This window comes from Emys orbicularis, chromosome 24 (genome assembly GCF_028017835.1).
Source record: "Emys orbicularis isolate rEmyOrb1 chromosome 24, rEmyOrb1.hap1, whole genome shotgun sequence".
NCBI lineage: Eukaryota > Metazoa > Chordata > Testudines > Emydidae > Emys > Emys orbicularis.
Window position 1 is genome coordinate 532,774 of NC_088706.1, and position 20,071 is coordinate 552,844.

The window sequence follows — 20,071 nt, forward strand, 5'->3', positions numbered from 1 at the left end:
TGTTTTGTAACTCTCCTGGGGAAGGATCACCAGGTTTGGCACCCCAGCAGCATCAGGCTGCCATGCTCATTGTTCCTAGGGACCCGGCTCCACCGTCATGTCTCCAAAGGGCTTGCACCGCTCGTGGTACTAACAGTATTTCGGCATCTCTGCTCTGAGGGACCAATTGGCCCTGTGCCCATTGCAGGAGGGGAAGGACAGTGGGGGAGGGCCCAGAGCCCACCATAGGCCCTATGTGCATGGTGGGGGATGGGTTTAGGAGGGAGGACCCTTAGCCTGCCATTGGCCTTGTGCACACTGGGGGCGTGGGGAGGACAGGGGTTAGCAGGGGAGGGCCCAGTGCCCGCCATAGGCCCTGTGTACATTGCATGTCTGCAGGGGCAGGAAGCACAGGGATGCCAGCCAACCCTCCGGGTTGTCCTGGTGTGTCCAGGAATTAAAGATCAATCTTTAATTAAAGATTAGGTCATGTGATGAAACCTCCAGGAATATGTCCAATCGAAATTGGCAGTCCTAGGGCAGCAGGGGAGGGCCCAGTGCCTGCCATAGGCTCGGGGTCCAGGAGGCAGCAGGGCCCGCTGTTGGGCTGGTGTGCATGAGGAAGGCAGCGGGGCAGGACCCAGGGCCCACATTGCAGGTGCTGTCGCTTTCAGCAGGATTTGGAGATATTGCTGGGGCAGACACCATCCTGTTTCCCTTCTTATCCCTTGTTTCTCAGGGATCATTTTGGCCTTTGCCCTCCGACCCTACAAGATGACCTATCGCCAGATCAAGTATTTCTCCTTCCCAGGAGAGCTGCTGATGCGGATGCTCCAGATGCTGGTTCTTCCCCTCATTGTCTCCAGCCTGGTCACGGGTGAGGGACCTTTCCTGGTGCTTGCAGCTGTCTGCATCCTACAGGCCATGCAGCACCCTGCAAAAGCGCTGCCAGCCATTGACCCAGCTTTCGCTGCAGGTCCCTGCCTGACCTTGTCCAGGCCTTGGCTGGGACTATGGCAAGTGGGATTGACTTTTCTGTCCCCTGGCTGCCTTGGTGTGGAGGTCAGGGGAGCAGGAAGTCTCATGCCTTTCTGGGAAGGGTGAGGGGGAAGCATGATGGTCCTGCCAGCCCCCAGTGCTCAGGCACCATGATCCAGGCCCTGCAATCCTGAGACTTAAAGATGCACTGTGGGGCGGAGAGGGGCTGGAGGTATTCATTTGCCTTCAGGCGTTAGGAGGAAGTGCCCACCCCCAAAGTGTGTGTGAGCATTGCAAGGTCACAGTGCACCTGAGCTAGCCAGGCAAAACTGTGAGTTGCCCAATGGCTGCTTGGAGGGGGCTCCCTTTCCCCTCCGCTAACACAGCAGCCATTCCAGCACCCTCCAGCCCGCTCCCCATCACTGTCCTGGCTCCCTATCCTCCCTGCCCACCTGCTCTGCCTCATAATTCACATCCCCTCAAGGGCTCTCAAAGGCTCCTGTCTCCAGACCCCCTCCCACCTTGACCAGCCCCCATCTTTCACTCCCTTCTCCTTTACCCTACCTCCTCCTTTTCCCTCTGTCACCCCATTTCTCTGCACTCCCCACAGTCTCCTCATGCTTCTCTTCAGTCTGCCTCATATGTCCCACAAAGTTTGCTTTCTGCCCCCACATTTCCCTACACACCCCAAAGCCTGCCTCCCACACCCCATATTCCTCTGCAGCCTCCAAAATCTGCCTCCCACACCCCCTGCACCCAACAAAGTCTGTCTCCTGCAACTCACATTCCCCTGCTCCCACTCAGTCTCCCTGCCCTTCTGCACCCACATCTTCCTGCACCCCAAACTCTGCCGCCTGCCCCCACAAATGCCTGCACCCCAAACCCTGCCTCCCATCCCCACATCCCCTGCCCCCCAAACCCTGCCTCCGACCCCCCACATCTCCCTGCAACCCTGCCTTCCACCCACACATCTCTCTGCACCCCAAATCTGCCTCCCACCCCCACATCCCCCTGCACCCCAAACCCTGCCTCTGACCCCCAATCTCCCTGCAACCCCACCTTCCACCCCCACATCCCCCTGCACCCCAAACCCTGCCTCCAAGCCCCCCACATCTCCCTGCAACCCAAACCCTGCCTCCGACCCCCCCCCAAATCTCCCTGCAACCCTGCCTTCCACCCACACATCTCCCTGCACCCCAAACCTGCCTCCCACCCCCACATCTCCGGGCACCCCAAACGCTGCCTCCCAACCCCACATCTCCCTGATTCCTCCTCAGATTCCTCCTCCCTTCTTCAATTCATATTCCCTTGCACTCCCACAGCCTTCTTCCACACCCCACATCGCCTTAGAGCCCCCAAAGTCTGCTTCCTGCATCCCACAGTCCCCTGCACCCCCAAAGTCTCCCTCCAGCCCCCCCCAATTGAAGAGGTAGACATTCTTGCCTTGTTCTGTGTGTGGCTGCCCAGGCATGGCCTCACTGGATGGAAAAGCCTCTGGGAAGATGGGGCTGCGGGCCGTAGTCTACTACATGGTGACCACCATCATAGCGGTCTTCATCGGCATCCTCATGGTGATCATCATCCATCCAGGCAAAGGGTCCAAGGACAAACTGCACCGGGAGGGCAAGATTGAGCAGGTGCAAACAACTGATGCCTTCATGGACCTGGTCAGGTGAGTGAACAAGTTGGTATGCGGTAAGAACATGCCCCTGTGATAAGGTCACCATCCTGCACTGAAAGCCATTCAAACCCCTGCACTTGGAGAACATGCTCTGAATAAGCTCTGAAAGGAGACCGAGGCGCTGTTTTTCAGAGTTCCCCGAGGGTGCTCGACCTCCCCTGCTCCACCCCAAGCCCTGCCCTCACTCCACTCCATCCCCCAAGGCCCCACCCCTGACCCACCTCTTCCCGTCCCGTTCCGCCTCCCGCCCTGCGTCTTCCCAGCCCATTCTGCCCTCTCCCCCTGCCTCTTTCTGCTCCGCTCCTCCCCTTCCCCCTAGCGCCTCCTGCACACTGCTGAACAGCTGATCACCAGTGGATAACATAAAACGAGCATCTGAGCAACAATATACTCACACCATCCATTGCAGAAAAACCTGAAGTGTTAGTCCTTGTCCTCCTCATCATACTCACCAGAATCATCATCACCAGTGGCCATCGTCCTGGCATCTCCCAAGGCAGGCAGGCTGGGATACAACTTTTATAACGGGTTATGCTGATGTCCCTATGCCTAACGCATGTTCAATAGGGGTTTCAGCCTCTTTTCTTATCTGTATTTCCTCACCTAATAATGCTGAGGTGCGCTTCTCCCATAAGTTAATAGGCCTTTTACCTCAAGTTCATTAGCATATACATCAATTAGTTACCATGACCTTCCGGTGGTCAGACATCTGCTGATGTTCCTAACTTAAAAATATCTAAAACTGATATCAGCAGGCATCGTGTGGTCATCTATCAGCAGTTAGGTCATTACAGCATTCTATGGTGTGATATCTCATGATCTAGGGTTACTGCTGGTTAGCTATCAGAGGGGTAGCAGTGTTAGTCTGGATCTGTAAAAAGCAACAGAGTCCTGTGGCACATTTAAGACTAACAGATGTATTGGAGCATAAGATTTTGTGGGTGAATACCCACTTTGTCAGACGCATGCTGGTTAGCTGTTTATGTTAAGGCTTTTGGGGCCTTATCTCTTGATTAGTTTAGCTAAGCTATTGTCTTATAGGCCTTGAGGCTTGTAGGGTCATTGGATTACTGCCTTAATTTATGCCTATGCCTTACCTAAGCTTTGTCTACACTGGCAAGTGGAAGACAAACTTTTGTCGTCCAGGGGTGTTAAAAAGCACCCTCCCGAAAGACAAAAGTTTGGTTAACCGCTCCTTGGGGGTGGAAGTTTTTTGTCGGCAGGAGAGAACAGTGGCTACACTGCGTGTCTTTTAGCAGCACGGCTGTAGCGGCACAGCTGTGTCGCTAAAAGCTGTGTAGTGTAGACATAGCTTTAGCAAATAATTATACCTATAGGCTACAGCTCATATACAGTAAGAACATAAGAACGGCCATACTGAGTCAGACCAATGGTCCATCTAGCCCAGACTTCTGTCTTCCAGCAGTGGCTGGTGCCAGATGCTTCAGAGGGAATGAACAGAACAGGGCAATTTATCAAGTGATCCATCCCCTGTTGTCCAGTCCCAGCTTCTGGAGTCAGGTATACGGGGGCACCCAGAGCATGGGGTTGCATCCTTGGCTATCTTAACTAACAGCCATTAATGGACCTATCCTCATGAATTCCTTTTTGAACCAAGTATCAGAGGGGTAGCCGTGTTAGTCTGGATCTGTAAAAAGCAACAGAGAGTCCTGTGGCACCTTTAAGACTAACAGATGTATTGGAGCATAAGCTTTCGTGGGTGAATACCCACATGCGTCTGACGAAGTTGCTTTTTTGAACCAAGTTATACATTTAACCTTCACAACATCCCCTGACAATGAGTCCCACAGATTGTCTGTTGTGTTATTTTATAGACCTCTATCATATCCCCCGTTAGTTGTTTCTTTTCCAAGCCGAACAATTCAAGTCTTTTTAATCTGTTTAAACCATTCCATTCCCCCAATCATTTTTGTTGCTCTTCTCTGAACTTTTTCCAATTCTAATATATCTTTTTTGAGATGGGGCCACCAGGACTGCATGCAATATTCAAGGTGCGAGCATACCATGGATTTATATAGTGGCATTGTGATATTTTCTGTTTTATCCTCTCTCTCTTTCTTAATGGTTCCTAATATTATGTACCTTGAGCAGATGTGTTCAGAGAACCATCCACAGTGACTCCAAGATCTCTTTCTTGAGCGGTAACAGCTAATTTAGACCCCGTAGTTTTGTATATAATAGTTCCTAACATTCTGTTAGATATTTTGACTGCCAGTGCACACTGAGCAGATGTTTTCAGAGAACTATCCACAGTGACTCCAAGATCTCTTTCTTGTGTGGTAACAGCTAATTTAGACCCCATCATTTTATAATAGGGCTGTTGATTAATCGCAGTTAACTCACGCGATTAACTCAAAAAAATTAATTGCGATTTAAAAAATTAATCGTGATTAATTGCTGTTTTAATTGCACTGTTAAACAATAGAATACCAATTGAAATTTATTAACTATTTTTGGATGTTTTTCTACATTTTCAAATATCTTGATTTAAATTACAACACAGAATACAAAGTGTACAGTGTTCACATTATATTATAATTTTTATTACAAAGATTTGCTCAGTAAAAATGATAAACAAAAGAAATAGTATTTTTCAGTTCACCTCATACAAGTACCATAATGCAATCTCTTTATTGTGAAAGTGCAACTTACAAATGTAGATTATTTTTGTTACATAACTGCACTCAAAAACAAAACAATGTAAAACTTTAGAGCCTACAAGTCATAGAATCAGAATCATAGAATATCAGGGCTGGAAGGGACCTCAGGAGGTCATCTAGTCCAACCCCCTGCTCAAAGCAGGTCCAATCCCCAACAAGTCCACTCAGTCCTACTTCTTATTCAGCCAATCACTAAGGCCTGGTCTACACTAGGCGTTTATGTCGAATTTAGCGCCGTTACATCGAATTAACCCTGCACCCGTCCACACCACGAGGCTATTTAGTTCGACATAGAGGTCTCTTAAATTCGACTTCTGTACTCCTCCCTAACGAGGGGAGTAGCGCTAAATTCGACATGGCCATATCGAATTAGGCTTGGTGTGGATGGAAATCGACGCTAATAGCTCCGGGAGCTATCCCACAGTGCACCACTCTGTTGACGCTCTGGACAGCAGTCCGAGCTCGGATGCTCTGACCAGCCACACAGGAAAAGCCCCAGGAAAATTTGAATTCCTTTTCCTGTGTTGATCTGTGACTTTGTGGCGGGGGAGGGCAGTTACAGATCTTATGCAGCGGTCCTTGTCCTGGATCACAGAGCCACGCAGCAGGGGATCTGTAACCCTCCTCCCCCTGCCATAAAGTCACATAGCCCCCACATACACGCAGTCCCGCTCAGGAGGGCTGGCAGGCTCCGTTCAAACAACCAGTCCGCCACTGCGAATCCTGTCATTCCTGGAGTTTAGAAGGATCATTTTCATCAGTACACTACACCCGCTCCCCACCACAGTCTGCGTCCCAGGTTTAAAACATTCCCGCGAAAACAGTAATAAAGACAACGGTGTTCATTAACAAAATAAAACTGATTTTATTTTTTTGGAAGGGGGTGGAGGGGGTCTGTAACTGGAGAGGATAGTCAACATTAACTGGGTAAAGAAACGGTGGCAGGTTCAGCTTCTCTGTACAGAAACTTAAAAGTCACTGGTTACCCTGCTCACTGTGGAACCTAGCTTTCAAAGCCTCCCGGATGCACAGCGCGTCCCGCTGGGCTCTTCTAATCGCCCGGCTGTCTGGCTGGGCGTAATCAGATGCCAGGCTATTTGCCTCAACCTCCCACCCCGCCATAAAGGTCTCCCCCTTGCTCTCACACAGATTGTGGAGCACACAGCAAGCTGCTATAACAATGAGGATATTGGTTTCGCTGAGATCACAGCGAGTCAGTAAGCTTCTCCATCTCCCCTTGAGACGGCCAAAAGCACACTCCACCACCATTCTGCACTTGCTCAGCCGGTAGTTGAACAGTTCTTTTTCACTGTCCAGGGTGCCAGTGTAGGGCTTCATGAGCCAGGGCATTAGCGGGTAGGCTGGGTCCCCAAGGATCACTGTAGGCATCTCCACATCCCCAAGACTTATTTTGTGGTCCGGGAAGTAAATACCTTCCTGCAGCCGTCTAAACAGACCAGAGTTCCTGAAGACGCGAGCGTCATGAACCTTGCCCGGCCATCCGACGTTGATGTTTGTAAAACGTCCCCGATGGTCCACCAGTGCTTGCAGCACCATTGAAAAGTAGCCCTTTCTGTTAATGTACTGGCTGGCCTGGTGGTCCGGTCCCAGGATAGGGATGTGAGTTCCATCTATAGCCCCACCGCAGTTTGGGAATCCCATCGCGGCGAAGCCATCTATGATGACCTCCACGTTTCCCAGGGTCACTACCTTTGAGAGCAGTACCTTAACGATTGCGTTGGCTACTTGCATCACAACAACCCCCACGGTAGATTTGCCCACGCCAAACTGGTTCGCGACAGACCGGTAGCTGTCCGGCGTTGCAAGCTTCCAGAGGGCTATGGCCACTCGCTTCTGGACAGTCAGGGCTGCTCGCATCCGGGTGTCATTGCGCTTCAGGGCAGGGGACAGCAACTCACAAAGTTCAAGGAAAGTCCCCTTCCGCATGCGAAAGTTTCGCAGCCACTGGGATTCATCCCAGACCTGCAGCACTATGCGGTCCCACCAGTCCGTGCTTGTTTCACGTGCCCAGAATCGCCGTTCCACAACATCCACATGACCCATTGTCACCGTGATGTCCTCGGCGCTGGGTCCCGTGCTTTCTGACAGGCCTGTGCTACTCTCAGACTTCAGGTCCTCACCGCGGTGCCGTAGCCTTCTCGCCTGGTTTATCTGCATCTGCCTCTGGTAAAGGTGGATGATAACCTGCGAGGCGTTGACAACGGCCACAACTGCAGCGATGGTCGCAGCGGGCTCCATGCTCGCCGTGCTGTGGCGTCCGCGCTGTCACTGACCGGAAAAGTGCGCGAACTGATTTCCCGCCGGCGCTTTCAGGGAGGGAGGGAGGGCGGTAGTGACGGACGGATGACGACAATTACCCAAAAGCACCCTCAACCCTTTTTTTTTACCCAGAAGGCATTGGCGGCTCGACCCAGAATTCCAATGGGCAGCGGGGACTGCGGGAATTGTGGGATAGCTGCCCACAGTGCACCGCTTCCAATGTCGACGCTTTCCCCGTTAGTGTGGACTCACAAAGTCGAATTACTGTCCTTAGTGTGGACACACACGTTCGACTTTGCAATATCGATTCTACATTTTCGATTTAAGAGAAATCGAACTACCCTCGTAGTGTAGACATACCCTAAGTCAAACAAGTTTGTTTACATTTACAGGAGATAATGCTGCCAGCTTCTTATTTACAATGTCACCTGAAAGTGAGAACAGGCAATCACATGGCACTTTTGTAGCTGACATTGCAAGGTATTTACATGCCAGATAGGCTAAACATTTGTATGCCCCTTCATGCTTCAGCTACCATGCCAGAGGACATGCTTCCATGCTGATGACGCTCGTTTAAAAAATAATGCGTTAATTAAATTTTGACTGAGCTCCTTGGGGGAGAATAGTATGTCTCCTGCTCTGTTTTACCCCCATTCTGCCGTATATTTCATATTATAGCAGTCTTGGATGATGACCCAGCACATGTTGTTCATTTTAAAAACACTTTCACTGCAGATTTGACAAAACGCAAAGAAGGTACCAATGTGAGATTTCTAAAGATAGCTACAGCACTCGACCCAAAGTTTAAGAATCTGAAGTGCCGTCCAAAATCTGAGAGGGATGAGGTGTAGAGCATGTTTTCAGAAGTCTTAAAAGAGCAACACTCTGATGCAGAAACTACAAAACACGAACCACCAAAAAAGAAAATCAACCTTCTGAGGTGGCATCTGACTCAGATGATGAAAGTGAACATGTGTTGATCTGCTCTGCTTTGGATTGTTATCGAGCAAAACCCGTCATCAGCATGGATACATGTCCTCTGGAATGGTAGCTGAAGCATCAAGGGACATATGAATCTTTAGCTCATCTGGCACGTAAATATCTTGCAATGCCGTCTACAACAGTGCCATGAGAAGGCCTGATCTCACTTTCAGGTGACATTGTAAACAAGAAGTGGGCAGCATAATCTCCTGCAAATGTAAACAAATTTGTTTGTCTGAGTGACTGGCTGAACAAGAAGTAGGACTGAGTGGACTTGTAGGCGCTAAAGTTTTACATTCTTTTATTTTTGAATGCAGTTATTTTTTGTACATAATTCTACATTTGTAAGTTCAACTTTCATGATAAATAGATTGCACTACAGTACAGTATTAGGTGAATTGAAAAATACTATTTCTTTTGTTTTTTACACCACAAATATTTGTAATCAAAAATAAATATAAAGGGAGCACTGTACACTTTGTATTCTGTGTTGTAATTGAAATCAATATATTTGAAAATGTAGAAAACATCCACAAATATTTAAATAAATGGTATTCTATTATTGTTTAACAGTGTGATTAATCACGCAATTAATCACGATTAATTTTTTTAATCACTTGACAGCTCTATTTTATATGTAGAGTTGGGATTATGTTTTCCAAAGTGCATCACTTTGCATTTATCCACATTGAATTTCATCTGCCATTTTGTTGCACGGTCACCAATTTAGTGAGATCCCTTTGTAATGCTTTGCAGTCAGCTTTGGACTTAACTTGAATAATTTTGTATTATCGGCAAACTTTGCCACCTCCCTGTTTACCCCTTTTTCCAGACCATATATGAATATGTTGAGCAGCACTAGTTCCAATACAGACCCTTGGGGGACCCTGCTATTTATTTCTCTCCACTGTGAAAAACTCACCATTTATGTCAGATTTGTGTCCATTTATTCTTTTACGTAGAGACTGTCCGGTTTGGCCAATGTACATGGCAGAGGGGCATTGCTGGCACATGATGGCATATATCACATTGGTAGATGTGCAGGTGAACGAGCCCCTGATGGTGTGGCTGATGTGATTAGGTCCTATGATGATGTCACTTGAATAGATATGTGGACAGAGTTGTCATCGGGCTTTGTTGCAAGGATAGGGGTTCGTCACAGATCTTGGGAGACAGACCTGTCCTCGCTTACAGACAGCCCCCCAACCTGAAGCAAATACTCACCAGCAACCACACACCACTGAACAAAAACACTAACCCAGGAACCTATCCTTGCAACAAAGCCCGATGACAACTCTGTCCACATATTTGACATCAGGAATCATAACATTCAAAAACCAGTAGGAGAACACTTCAACCTCTCTGGCCACTCAGTAACAGACCTAAAGGTGGCAATTTTGCAACAGAAAAGCTTCAAAAACAGACTCCAACGAGAAACTGCTGAACTTGAATTAATATGCAAATTAGACACTATCAATTTAGGCTTGAATAGAGACTGGGAATGGCTGAGCCATTACACACATTGAATCTATTTCCCCATGTTAAGTATTCTCACACCTCTTGTCAAACTGTCTGTAATGGACTATCTTGATTATCACTACAAAAGTTTTTTCTCTTAATTAATTAGCTTCTTAGAGTTGGTAAGACAACTCCCACCTTTTCATGTTCTCTGTATGTGTATATATATCTCCTCACTATATGTTCCAATCTATGCATCCGATGAAGTGGGCTGTAGCCCACGAAAGCTTATGCTCAAATAAATTTGTTAGTCTCTAAGGTGCCACAAGTACTCCTGTTCTTTTTGTCTTTTCCTAGTAACTTAGTCCCCTCCCCAAGAGGGGTATCCTCAGTGTGATGACATCATCTGGAAGGAGGGTCCCGAGTATGTGATTGTTTTCCTCCACTATAGTTTGATGTTCTCCTTCCCCGAGACTTTCATCCTCCCCAACAGCACAGAGACTGCCAGATGGGGGCTGGGTCTGCTTTGCTGTGTCCCAAGAAGTCTGATCTATGTACCTCTCTGTCTCTGTCAGCTCCTCCAGTTCAGCCACTCTGGTCTCCAGAGCCTGTAAGCAGTCTCTGAGGGCCAAGAGCTGCTTGCACTGCATGCACACATACACCACCTGCCCATTGGGAGAGGGATAGCTCAGTGGTTTGAGCATTGGCCTGTTAAACCCAGGGTTGTGAGTTCAACCCTCAAGGGGCCCATTTAGGGAACTGGGGTAAATATCTGTCTGGGGATTTGTCCTGCTTTGAGCAGGGGGTTGGACTAGATGATCTCCTGAGGTCCCTTCCGACCCTGATATTATGCGGGGTGCATCTGATAGCCCCACTCTGCTACTGGACTTCTGGCTGGGGCTTTTTGTTTGTTTGTTCCGTATGTGAGTGTGTATGAAAGGCTCTCTGTAGAAAGCTGGAGTTTCTGTTCCGATACACGGAAGGAGGGAGAAATCCCTAGTCATGAGGCTGAGCAGTTTCCCTATCATGGGTCAGCATATTTCAGCAGAGCATGGGGAGGTGTCTCCGGGATACTGCAGGGTTCGGTCCTAAGACTGGAGTGATGGTTACAGGGTGAGCTGCAGTTTACGTCACTTTGCAGTCCCTATCGAGTGAAATCCTCGTCTCCTGCCAGGCTAGAACCCTGCTATTCCACCATTCTGGGGCTGGCTCTCTGCCTGTGTAGCCCGCCACCAATTTCTCCACCATGATAACACAACAGGCTTGGCTAAATTTGGCACCTGGAAGAAAACTTCCCTCTGGGAGCCTGGGACCCACAGTTGATTAAAGTGACCCAAAAACAGCCTTCAAAACCAATGTACTGTTCATTCACCCAAAGGCATATAGCAAGCAGAGAAAAGGGTTACCACAGCTAAAGTCTATACACATCTGGGCTCAGCTAAACTTTATCCTCTCTTTGCAAGTTTGGAGAGACAGACAGCCCCCGCACCATTCTCTTAGCATCTTACCCACTCACCCCCCTTCTTCCTTGCTAGGCAGGGGTCTTTATTGGTTCAGTATCCCTTTGATCATAGGCTCTGGCCTGGGGAAAATAAATCTATTAACCTGGCTGGAGCTAGGTAGGTGACATTTCCCAATTAATAGCTCCCCTACTGGTCTCTGAAGGACCCTTGATATTCTCTCTGGAGATATTCGCTCTGTCATCTTCTCATTTCATGTTTGTTCTCCCTAACAGCCTCCTTTGATTTAATGCTGTGTCGGCAGATAGAATAATATCAAACAGGTAAACTGAGGTGCATATCGTATTCATAAAAATAATACAGATATGTCCCTCGTTCTCCTTGTCCAGTCATATTGAATCTCTTTAATCATGCTTGGGAAGAGAATAAAGAGCTTCTCACAAAATACCCTGAGGTTATGAAATCCTCCCTGGGAAGAGCTGCAAATAGTAGGGGTGAGAGAAACAGTGCAAAGGGGGGATTGAAAATAGGGTCAGCAACTAGATCTCTCTGAAATATGCCTGGGGAAAAATAATCTGAGGAAGCCCCTTTTCCACCACAGACACAGGGACACTTGGGAAGCAGGAGCTGCTGAGAAAAACTAGGGCCTTACTCTCCCCTGCCCTGTACTTTGTGCAGTCTTTACACCAATGCAAGGTAGAAACGTAGGACTGGAAAGGACCTCGAGAGGTCTTCTAGTCCAGTCCCCTGCACTCATGGCAGGACTGAGTATTATCTAGACCAGGGGTTCTCAAACTGGGGGTCGTGTGGTTATTATATGGGGGTCGTGAGCTGTCAGCCTGCACCCCAACCCCCACTTTGCATCCAGCATTTATAATGGTGTTAAATGTATAAAAAAGTGTTTTTAATTTATAAGGGGGGTTGCACTCAGAGGCTTGCTATGTGAAAGGGGTCACCAGTACATAAGTTTTGAGAACCACTGATCTAGACCATCCGTGACAGGTGTTTGTCCAACCTGCTCTTAAAAATCTCCAATGATGGAGATTCCACAACCTCCCTGGGCAATTTATTCCAGTGCTTAACCACCCTGACAGGAAGATTTTTCTAATGTCCAACCTAAACCGCCCTTGCTGCAATTTAAACCCATTGCTTCCTGCCCTAGCCTCAGAAGCTAAGCAGAACTATTTTTAGTAGCTGTAAAGTCCTTCTATTCTGATGTGGTAGAAATTTACACCCACTTCACACTCACGTAGCCCTGGTGTAAATGGCTATACAAGGCACAGACACTCAAGAAACCAGCCAATAGGCTTAGAGCTGACAGCGAATTAGACATGAATTTGCACTAAGACATGGCTACAAAAAGCCCAGTGCAGTTTGATGCTGTATGATACAATGGCATCATGTCTCCGTGCATGGAAATTGTAGTGCCTTTCTCGATGGCTCAGGTGTGATGCACCTGAAATGTTGCCTTCAGTTCGGTGCATCCTGCTATCAGAAAGGCAGTGATGAAATGGAGGGAGTTCAGGTGGGCTGGTTGGAACCCCAAATTCCCATTCCACAGGAAATTCAAAAAATTTTAAAAAATTGTTCCATATTGGAATGAAAACTCACAATTCTGACATTTTCCATGGAGCAGGAGGAGTCCAGAATTTTCGTTTAAAAAAATTGAAATGACATTCTGTGTCAACTTTTTCTAAACAAAATTAATGAGACTCCCTGAACTGTCTGTAGCTCTGTCTGCCTGCTGGGGGAGAGTGGGGGCCACTGAGAAGCCAGGAGCTTGTAAGTGATTGATGAGCTAGAGAAAGGCACCATTTGGGCTGAATATTGGGGGTGGGACAGTGAGATGTATCAAGCAGGGGAACTCATCTTGCAGGAAGCAGTGAAAGCTGCACAGCTTGGGACACTTAAAATTGGACTGTGCCAGAGAATGGAGATGGAGAGGATGGTCTGGTCTTTTCCTTCTCTAACTTTGATGATCCTAGGACCCTATCCATAGCTGCATAAAACCTAGCTCACACAGACCAGTGTCCCAGGGCCACGTGCTGCCACTTGGGAGCACAGCCACGTTTAAATGTTTCAAGAAGTAGGACTGAGTGGACTTGTAGGCTCTAAAGTTTTACATTCTTTTATTTTTGGGACTAGAGTGCTTTCTTGCTTGGCAGCATCTGGAAGGGCGCTGAATAACCTGTAAGAAGACTCAGTGCTATTGGCATTGAGCTCTTACTAACCTTGACTATAGCCAGCGCTTAACCATGAGTATCAGGCAATGGGCCTGCTCACCTGGCTCTCAGCCAGATGGCAGCGTAACCTCCTTTTTTTATCTGCTGCAGGAACATGTTCCCGCCGAACCTAGTAGAAGCCTGCTTCAAACAGGTACGGACACCGGTTCCCCATGCCTGCTTCTTTCTGCCCATCACTCTGATTGTCCTTTATGCCTGTGCAGAACAGGCTGCACTCTGAACTGCCCCTTTCTGGAGATGCAGCCCCAGGGATGGGTTTAGGCCACCTTTGCACCTCCCAGAGTGCGCTGCTCCAACAACCACTGCAGCCACCAGTATAAATTAGAGCAGCTCTCAGGCAGCCTTGCCCAGTTGTCTATAGATTGGTCAGCAGCCGGAATTGCTGGAGCACAGACTGGTCTGGCCACTACCCTTCCTGCTCTTGGCTTGCTCCTCTCAGGGGCCTGCCAGGGGGCAGTGTGGGGCCTTATACGCCAGCCCTGTGCTGCCTGTGAACAAGGGGAGGTCCCTCAGGGCTGTTCCCCCGCACCTTTATAGTACCTGTGCACTCAGGAGCAGTATGAAAGGCCCATAGCAGGAGCCCGAATATCTGGCCCAACGGTGTCAGTTGGATGTAAAATGACACCAAATGGAATTCCCCACTCACAGTGCTAGCCATTGCACCATCCCCTGCTGAGCTGTAGAAGAAACTTCTTTCCCTGAGTGTAAGTAGCACAGCATCTAGGTCACTTGGTAAGCTGGTCCCATTCAAACAGTATGTGTTTTAATACAGCCAAATGCAAAGTCAGACATCTAGGAACAAGGAATGCAGGCCACGCCTACAGAATGGGGGGGCCGGATCCTGTATCCAGTGACTCTGGAAAGGATCTAGGGGTCATAGTGGACAAGCCATGGAACACAAGCTCCCAGTGTAATGCTGTGGCAGGAAGAGCTAATGCGACCCTTGGATGGATAAAGAGGGGTGCAGTGAATAGGAGTTGGGAGATGTTTCTACCTGTGTAAACAGCAGTATTGAGACTTGCCCTGGAATGCTGTGTCCAGGTCTGGGATCCACATTTTTAAAAGGATGTTTTAAAAATTGAGAGGGTGCAGAAAAAATCCACGCAAATCATTTGAGGCTTGGAGAAAATGCCTGACAGTGAGAGACTTAAAGAGTTCGATCAGCTACCCAGGGAAAAGGTGGATTCTCATCTCTTGATGTCTTCAGATCCAGACCGGAATCTTTCTGGAAATTCTGCATTGGCTAAACCCAAGTTATTGGGCTCAACAGGGGGAACTGGGTGAAATGTAAGGGCCTGTGCTATACAGGAGGTCGGGCCTGATGATCTAATGGTCCCTTATAGCCTTACACTCTATGATCTAGACATCTATGAATCCTTGCATTGAGCCAGGTAATTAGACAGGCCCAACAGTTGTCAGCCAAGTCACTGGGAGTTCAGGCTCAGGCCCTTTATGCTGCTCAGCAGCTGTGGAGAAGTGCAGGGTTATCGTACAGAGGCTTGTGGGCACAGCTGATAATAGTGTATCATTTCAGTACAAGACGCAATACAGCACCAGGGTCTTCACCAGAACCATCCTCCACAGCAGCAATGTCACAGCAGGGACCACTGCCAACTCACAGGCTTCCATGCCCGAGAATGTCACCGGCACTCTGGAGAATGTCACACGCACCCTTAGGAGCCTGCAGGAAGTGCTGAGCTTTGAGGAAACCATCCCCATACCTGGCTCGGCCAACGGGGTGAATGCGCTGGGCCTGGTGGTGTTCTCCGTGTGCTTTGGCCTGGTGATTGGCAGCATGAAGCAGAAGGGACGGGCCCTGCAGGAGTTCTTCAACTGCCTCAACGAAGCTATCATGAGGCTGGTGGCCATTATCATCTGGTGAGGAGCAGGGTGGGTGGGGCAAGGAGACCTGATGAGAGATGGGGGTAATTTTAAAGGTGACATGCATGGGGAAAACAAATGTGTGTGGCCCCTTAGTGCTGGAGGGAGAAGCCTGGATGGGATTTTCATTCACAAGCGTGTGTTGGGTTTTGTTTGTTGTTTTTATCATAGATATATCAGAGAGGCCAGGACATGACTTCCTTGATGCTGCTTGAGGCCTCCTTGGAGGACTAGAGAACTGGAGTGGGGGGTCACTAAGCCGTTACCTAAAGGGGCAGGCTGTGAGTGTGGCACACACAGAGATTTCCTCCTAGCTGTTTTCCAGGAGCTTTAGTTAATGTTGAATGGTGTTGGGCCAAGTACCAAACCCTGTGGAACCCCACTAGAAACATCCCCATTCAGTGAATCCCCACTGACAATTACTTTTTGAATCTGTCCATTTTTTAATCAATTGAACATGTGCTCTGTTGAGATTGTATAGTGCTAATTTTTAATTAAAATATGTGGTACTAACTCAAATGTCTTACCAAAGTTTAAGTATATTATATCTATGCAGTTATTTTTATCAACCAAACTTGTAATCACTTCAAAGAATGAAATCAGTTTTGTTTGACAAGATGTATTTTCCATAAAACTATGTTGACTGGAATTAATTGTATTCCTATTCTTGGATTCTTTGTTGATTGAATCCTGTATCAGTTTTTCCATTATTTTGCCTTCATGTAAGGCTAACTGGCCTATAGTTACCCAGGTCATCCCACTTGCCTTTTTTGAATATTGGCATAGTATTAGCACTCTTCCAGTGATCTGGAATTGTCCTGGTTTTCCAAAATGTATTAAAAATTAACATCAGCAGGCCAGAAATATCCTCAGCCAGCTCTTTAAGCACTCTTGGGTGCAAGTTAACTGGGCCTGCTAATTTAAAAATATTTATCCCTGGTAGATATTAACATCCTCCTAATTTACTAATCAGGTTGAAAGCACTTCATCATCCCTATGTGATACGAGTACATCATCCTGCCTCTTTCCAAATACAAAATAGAAATACTTATTGAACCGGGGCAGTGGAACAATGGGTGTAGGGGACTAGTGCTCCCTCAAGGGAAATATTTTGGGGGGGGCTTATGTACGTTTCTGTCCCTCCCAATGTTTCCCCCCACAATATCTCATGGAAATGACAGTGGGATTGGGAGGAGGGGCTGGAACATCCTATGAGATCAGGTCGGCCATGAGGAGCAGGTAGGAACACCAGTCCTGTGCCTGCCTTCCAGCCACCGTGGGTCCTGGTGGAGACACTTGGCCCAGAGAGGGGCAGGAACATATGTGCCAGCTGTCAGAGTAGGGTGAGGGATGGGAGGAGCACAGGGCACTGGGCACCAGCTGCCAAGGAACTGCTGTAGGAATGCCAGTAGGAACTGCTGGGACACCCTTTCCCAGCCTGTTGCCAGCTGCCCCTCTCCCATCCCTCCCCACACCAATTCTCAGTAGCTCAACCTCGCTCCCCCTCCTATCCATCTGCTGCTTGCCCATTCACAGCAAGCTTCCGTACTGAACCCTTCTGCCTTTGTGCATCATTATTAACATGTTTACCATGTCCATCTAGTAATGGGCCTATACCATTACTTGGAGTGATTTTTTACCTAATATACTTAAATTTCTTCTTAACATAAGAACAGCAATACTAGGTCAGACCAATGGTCCATCTAGCCCTGGATCCCGTCTTCTGACTGTGGCCAATGTCAGATGCTTCAAAGGGAAGGAACAGAACAGAGCCTTATTGAGTGATCCATTCCCTGTCGTCCAGTCCCAGCTTCTGGCAGTCAGAGGCTTAGCGACACTCAGAGCATGAGGTTCTTGTGTTATGTGAAGGGGTAAATAAAGCTTCCTTTCACTACACCAGTCATGATTTTTTAGACCTCTATCGTATCCCTCCTTAGTGGTCTCATTTCCAAGCTGAACAGTTCCAGTCTTTTTAATCTCTCCTTATATGGAAGTTGTTCCAGCTCTTAATAGTTTTTGTTGCCCGTCTCTGTATCTTTTCCAATTCCAATATATTTTGTTTGAAATGGGCAGCCAGAACTGCATTCAAGGTGATGGCGTACCATGGATTTGTATAGTGGCATTGTGATATTTTCTGTCTTATTATCTATCCCTTTCCTAGTGGTTCCTAACATTCTGTTAGATTTTTGACTGCCACTGCAAATTGAGTGGATGTTTTCAGAGAACTATCCACAATGTCTCCAAGATCTCTTTCTTGAGTGGTAACAGCTAATTTAGACCCCATCATTTTATATGTATAGTTGACATTAGGTTTTCCAATGTGCATCACTTTGCATTTATCAACATAGATTTTATCTGCCATTTTGTTACCCAGTCACCCAGTTTTGTGAGATCCCTTTGTAACTCTTCACAGTCACCTTTGGGCTTAACTATCCTGAGTAATTTTGTATTGTCTGCAAATTTTGCCACTTCCCTGTTTACCCCCTTTTCCAGATCAATTATGAATATGTTGAACAACTCTGGTCCCAGTACAGATCCCTGGGGCACACTGCTATTTACCTCTTCATTCTGAAAACCATATATTCCTATCCTTTGTTTCCTATCTTTTAACCAGTTACTGATCCATGAGAGAACCTTCCTTCTTACTCCATGACAGCTTACTCTGTTTAAGAACCTTTGGGAAGGGACCTTGTCAAAGGCTTTCAGAAAGTCTAAGTGCACTCTGTCCACTGGATCACCCTTGTCCACATGCTTGTTGACTCCCTCAAAGAATTCTCATAGATTGATGAGGCACGATCAGGGCCGGCCTTAGCGAGAGCGGGGCCCGATTCCTGGGGGCGGGGCTTGCCGCTGGCAAGCCCCGCCCCCAGGAATTGGGCCCCGCTCGGGCTGGGATCGCGGGGTTTGGGTCCGGGCCGGAGCCGGGCCGGAGTCGCTGGGCTGGGGAGGCGGCCGGCGCCCCGGGGCCCGAGCCAGAGCCGCCGGGGCCAGAGGGGCTCGGGCCGGGGCCCGAGCCGGGCCGGGGGTGCTTGGCCGGGGCCGGAGCCGTGGGGCCCGAGCCGGGCCGGGGGTGCTCGGCCGGGGCCGGAGCCGTGGGGCCCGAGCCGGGCCGGGGGTGCTCGGCCGGGGCCGGAGCCGTGGGGCCCGAGCCGGGCGTGCTCGGCCGGCACCGCTCGGCCGGGGCCGGGGCCGGCGCCCCGGGGCCTGAGCCAGAGCCGCCGGGGCCTGAGGTGTTCGGGCCGGGCCGGCGCCCCGGGGCCTGAACCAGAGCCGCCGGGGCCTGAGGTGTTCGGGCCGGGCCGGCGCCCCAGGGCCTGAACCAGAGCCGCCGGGGCCTGAGGTGTTCGGGCCGGGCCGGCGCCCCGGGGCCTGAACCAGAGCCGCCGGGGCCTGAGGTGTTCGGGCCGGGCCGGCGCCCCGGGGCCTGAACCAGAGCCGCCGGGGCCTGAGGTGTTCGGGCCGGGCCGGCGCCCCGGGGCCTGAACCAGAGCCGCCGGGGCCTGAGGTGTTCGGGCCGGGCCGGCGCCCCGGGGCCTGAACCAGAGCCGCCGGGGCCTGAGGTGTTCGGGCCGGGCCGGCGCCCCGGGGCCTGAACCAGAGCCGCCGGGGCCTGAGGTGTTCGGGCCGGGCCGGCGCCCCGGGGCCTGAACCAGAGCCGCCGGGGCCTGAGGTGTTCGGGCCGGGCCGGCGCCCCGGGGCCTGAACCAGAGCCGCCGGGGCCTGAGGTGTTCGGGCCGGGCCGGCGCCCCGGGGCCCGAGCCGGGGGTGCTCGGCCGGGGCCGGAGCCGTGGGGCCCTGCTGGGGGTGCTCGGCCGGAACTGGGGCCACTGCCCCGGGGCCCGAGCCGGGCCGGAGCCAGAGCCGCTCGGCCGGGGCCGGGCTGGCGCCCCGGGGCCCGTGCCGGGCTGGAGCCAGAGCCGCTGGGGCCGGGGGTGCTTGGCCAGGGCTGGACTGGGCCGCGCCGCGCCTCCCCTCCCCGGAGCCCTCCTCGCGCCCCCCCCCCCCCAGCTTACCTGTTGCTGCTGCTGCCTGCCCGCCCCTGCTTCTTTTCAGGCTTCCCGCGAACATCTGATTCGCGGGAAGCAGGGGAGGGGGAGGAACAGGGGGCGGAGCGTTCAGGGGAGGGGAGGAGGGGGAAGTGAGCTGGGGGCGGGGTGGACAGCTGCGGGGCCCTCTTAGGCGCGGGGCCCAATTCAGCCGAATCGGCTGAATCGGCCTAAAGCCGGCCCTGGGCACGATTTCCCTTTACAAAAACCATGTTGTCAAGTATCAGGGGGTAGCCGTGTTAGTCTGTATCCACAAAAACAACAAGGTGTCCGGTGGCACCTTAAAGACTAACAGATTTATTTGGGCATAAGCTTTCATGGGTAAAAAACCTCACTTCTTCAGATGCATGGAGGGAAGATTACAGATGCAGGCATTATATAATGACACATGAAGAGAAGGGAG

At 50.0% G+C, this 20,071-nt stretch overlaps 1 protein-coding gene across 1 annotated transcript in view; it reads left to right on the plus strand.

Annotated features, from left to right (window-relative positions):
• The window catches only part of LOC135894000 (excitatory amino acid transporter 1-like), a 55,811-nt gene that overhangs the window by 16,792 nt on the left and 18,948 nt on the right, over window positions 1-20,071 (plus strand). The window contains exons 3-6 of the mRNA XM_065421967.1: window positions 719-856; window positions 2,425-2,629; window positions 13,832-13,874; window positions 15,276-15,619. Of these exons, the coding sequence (XP_065278039.1) occupies window positions 719-856; window positions 2,425-2,629; window positions 13,832-13,874; window positions 15,276-15,619 (730 nt within the window). The remainder of the gene's footprint in view (window positions 1-718; window positions 857-2,424; window positions 2,630-13,831; window positions 13,875-15,275; window positions 15,620-20,071) is intronic.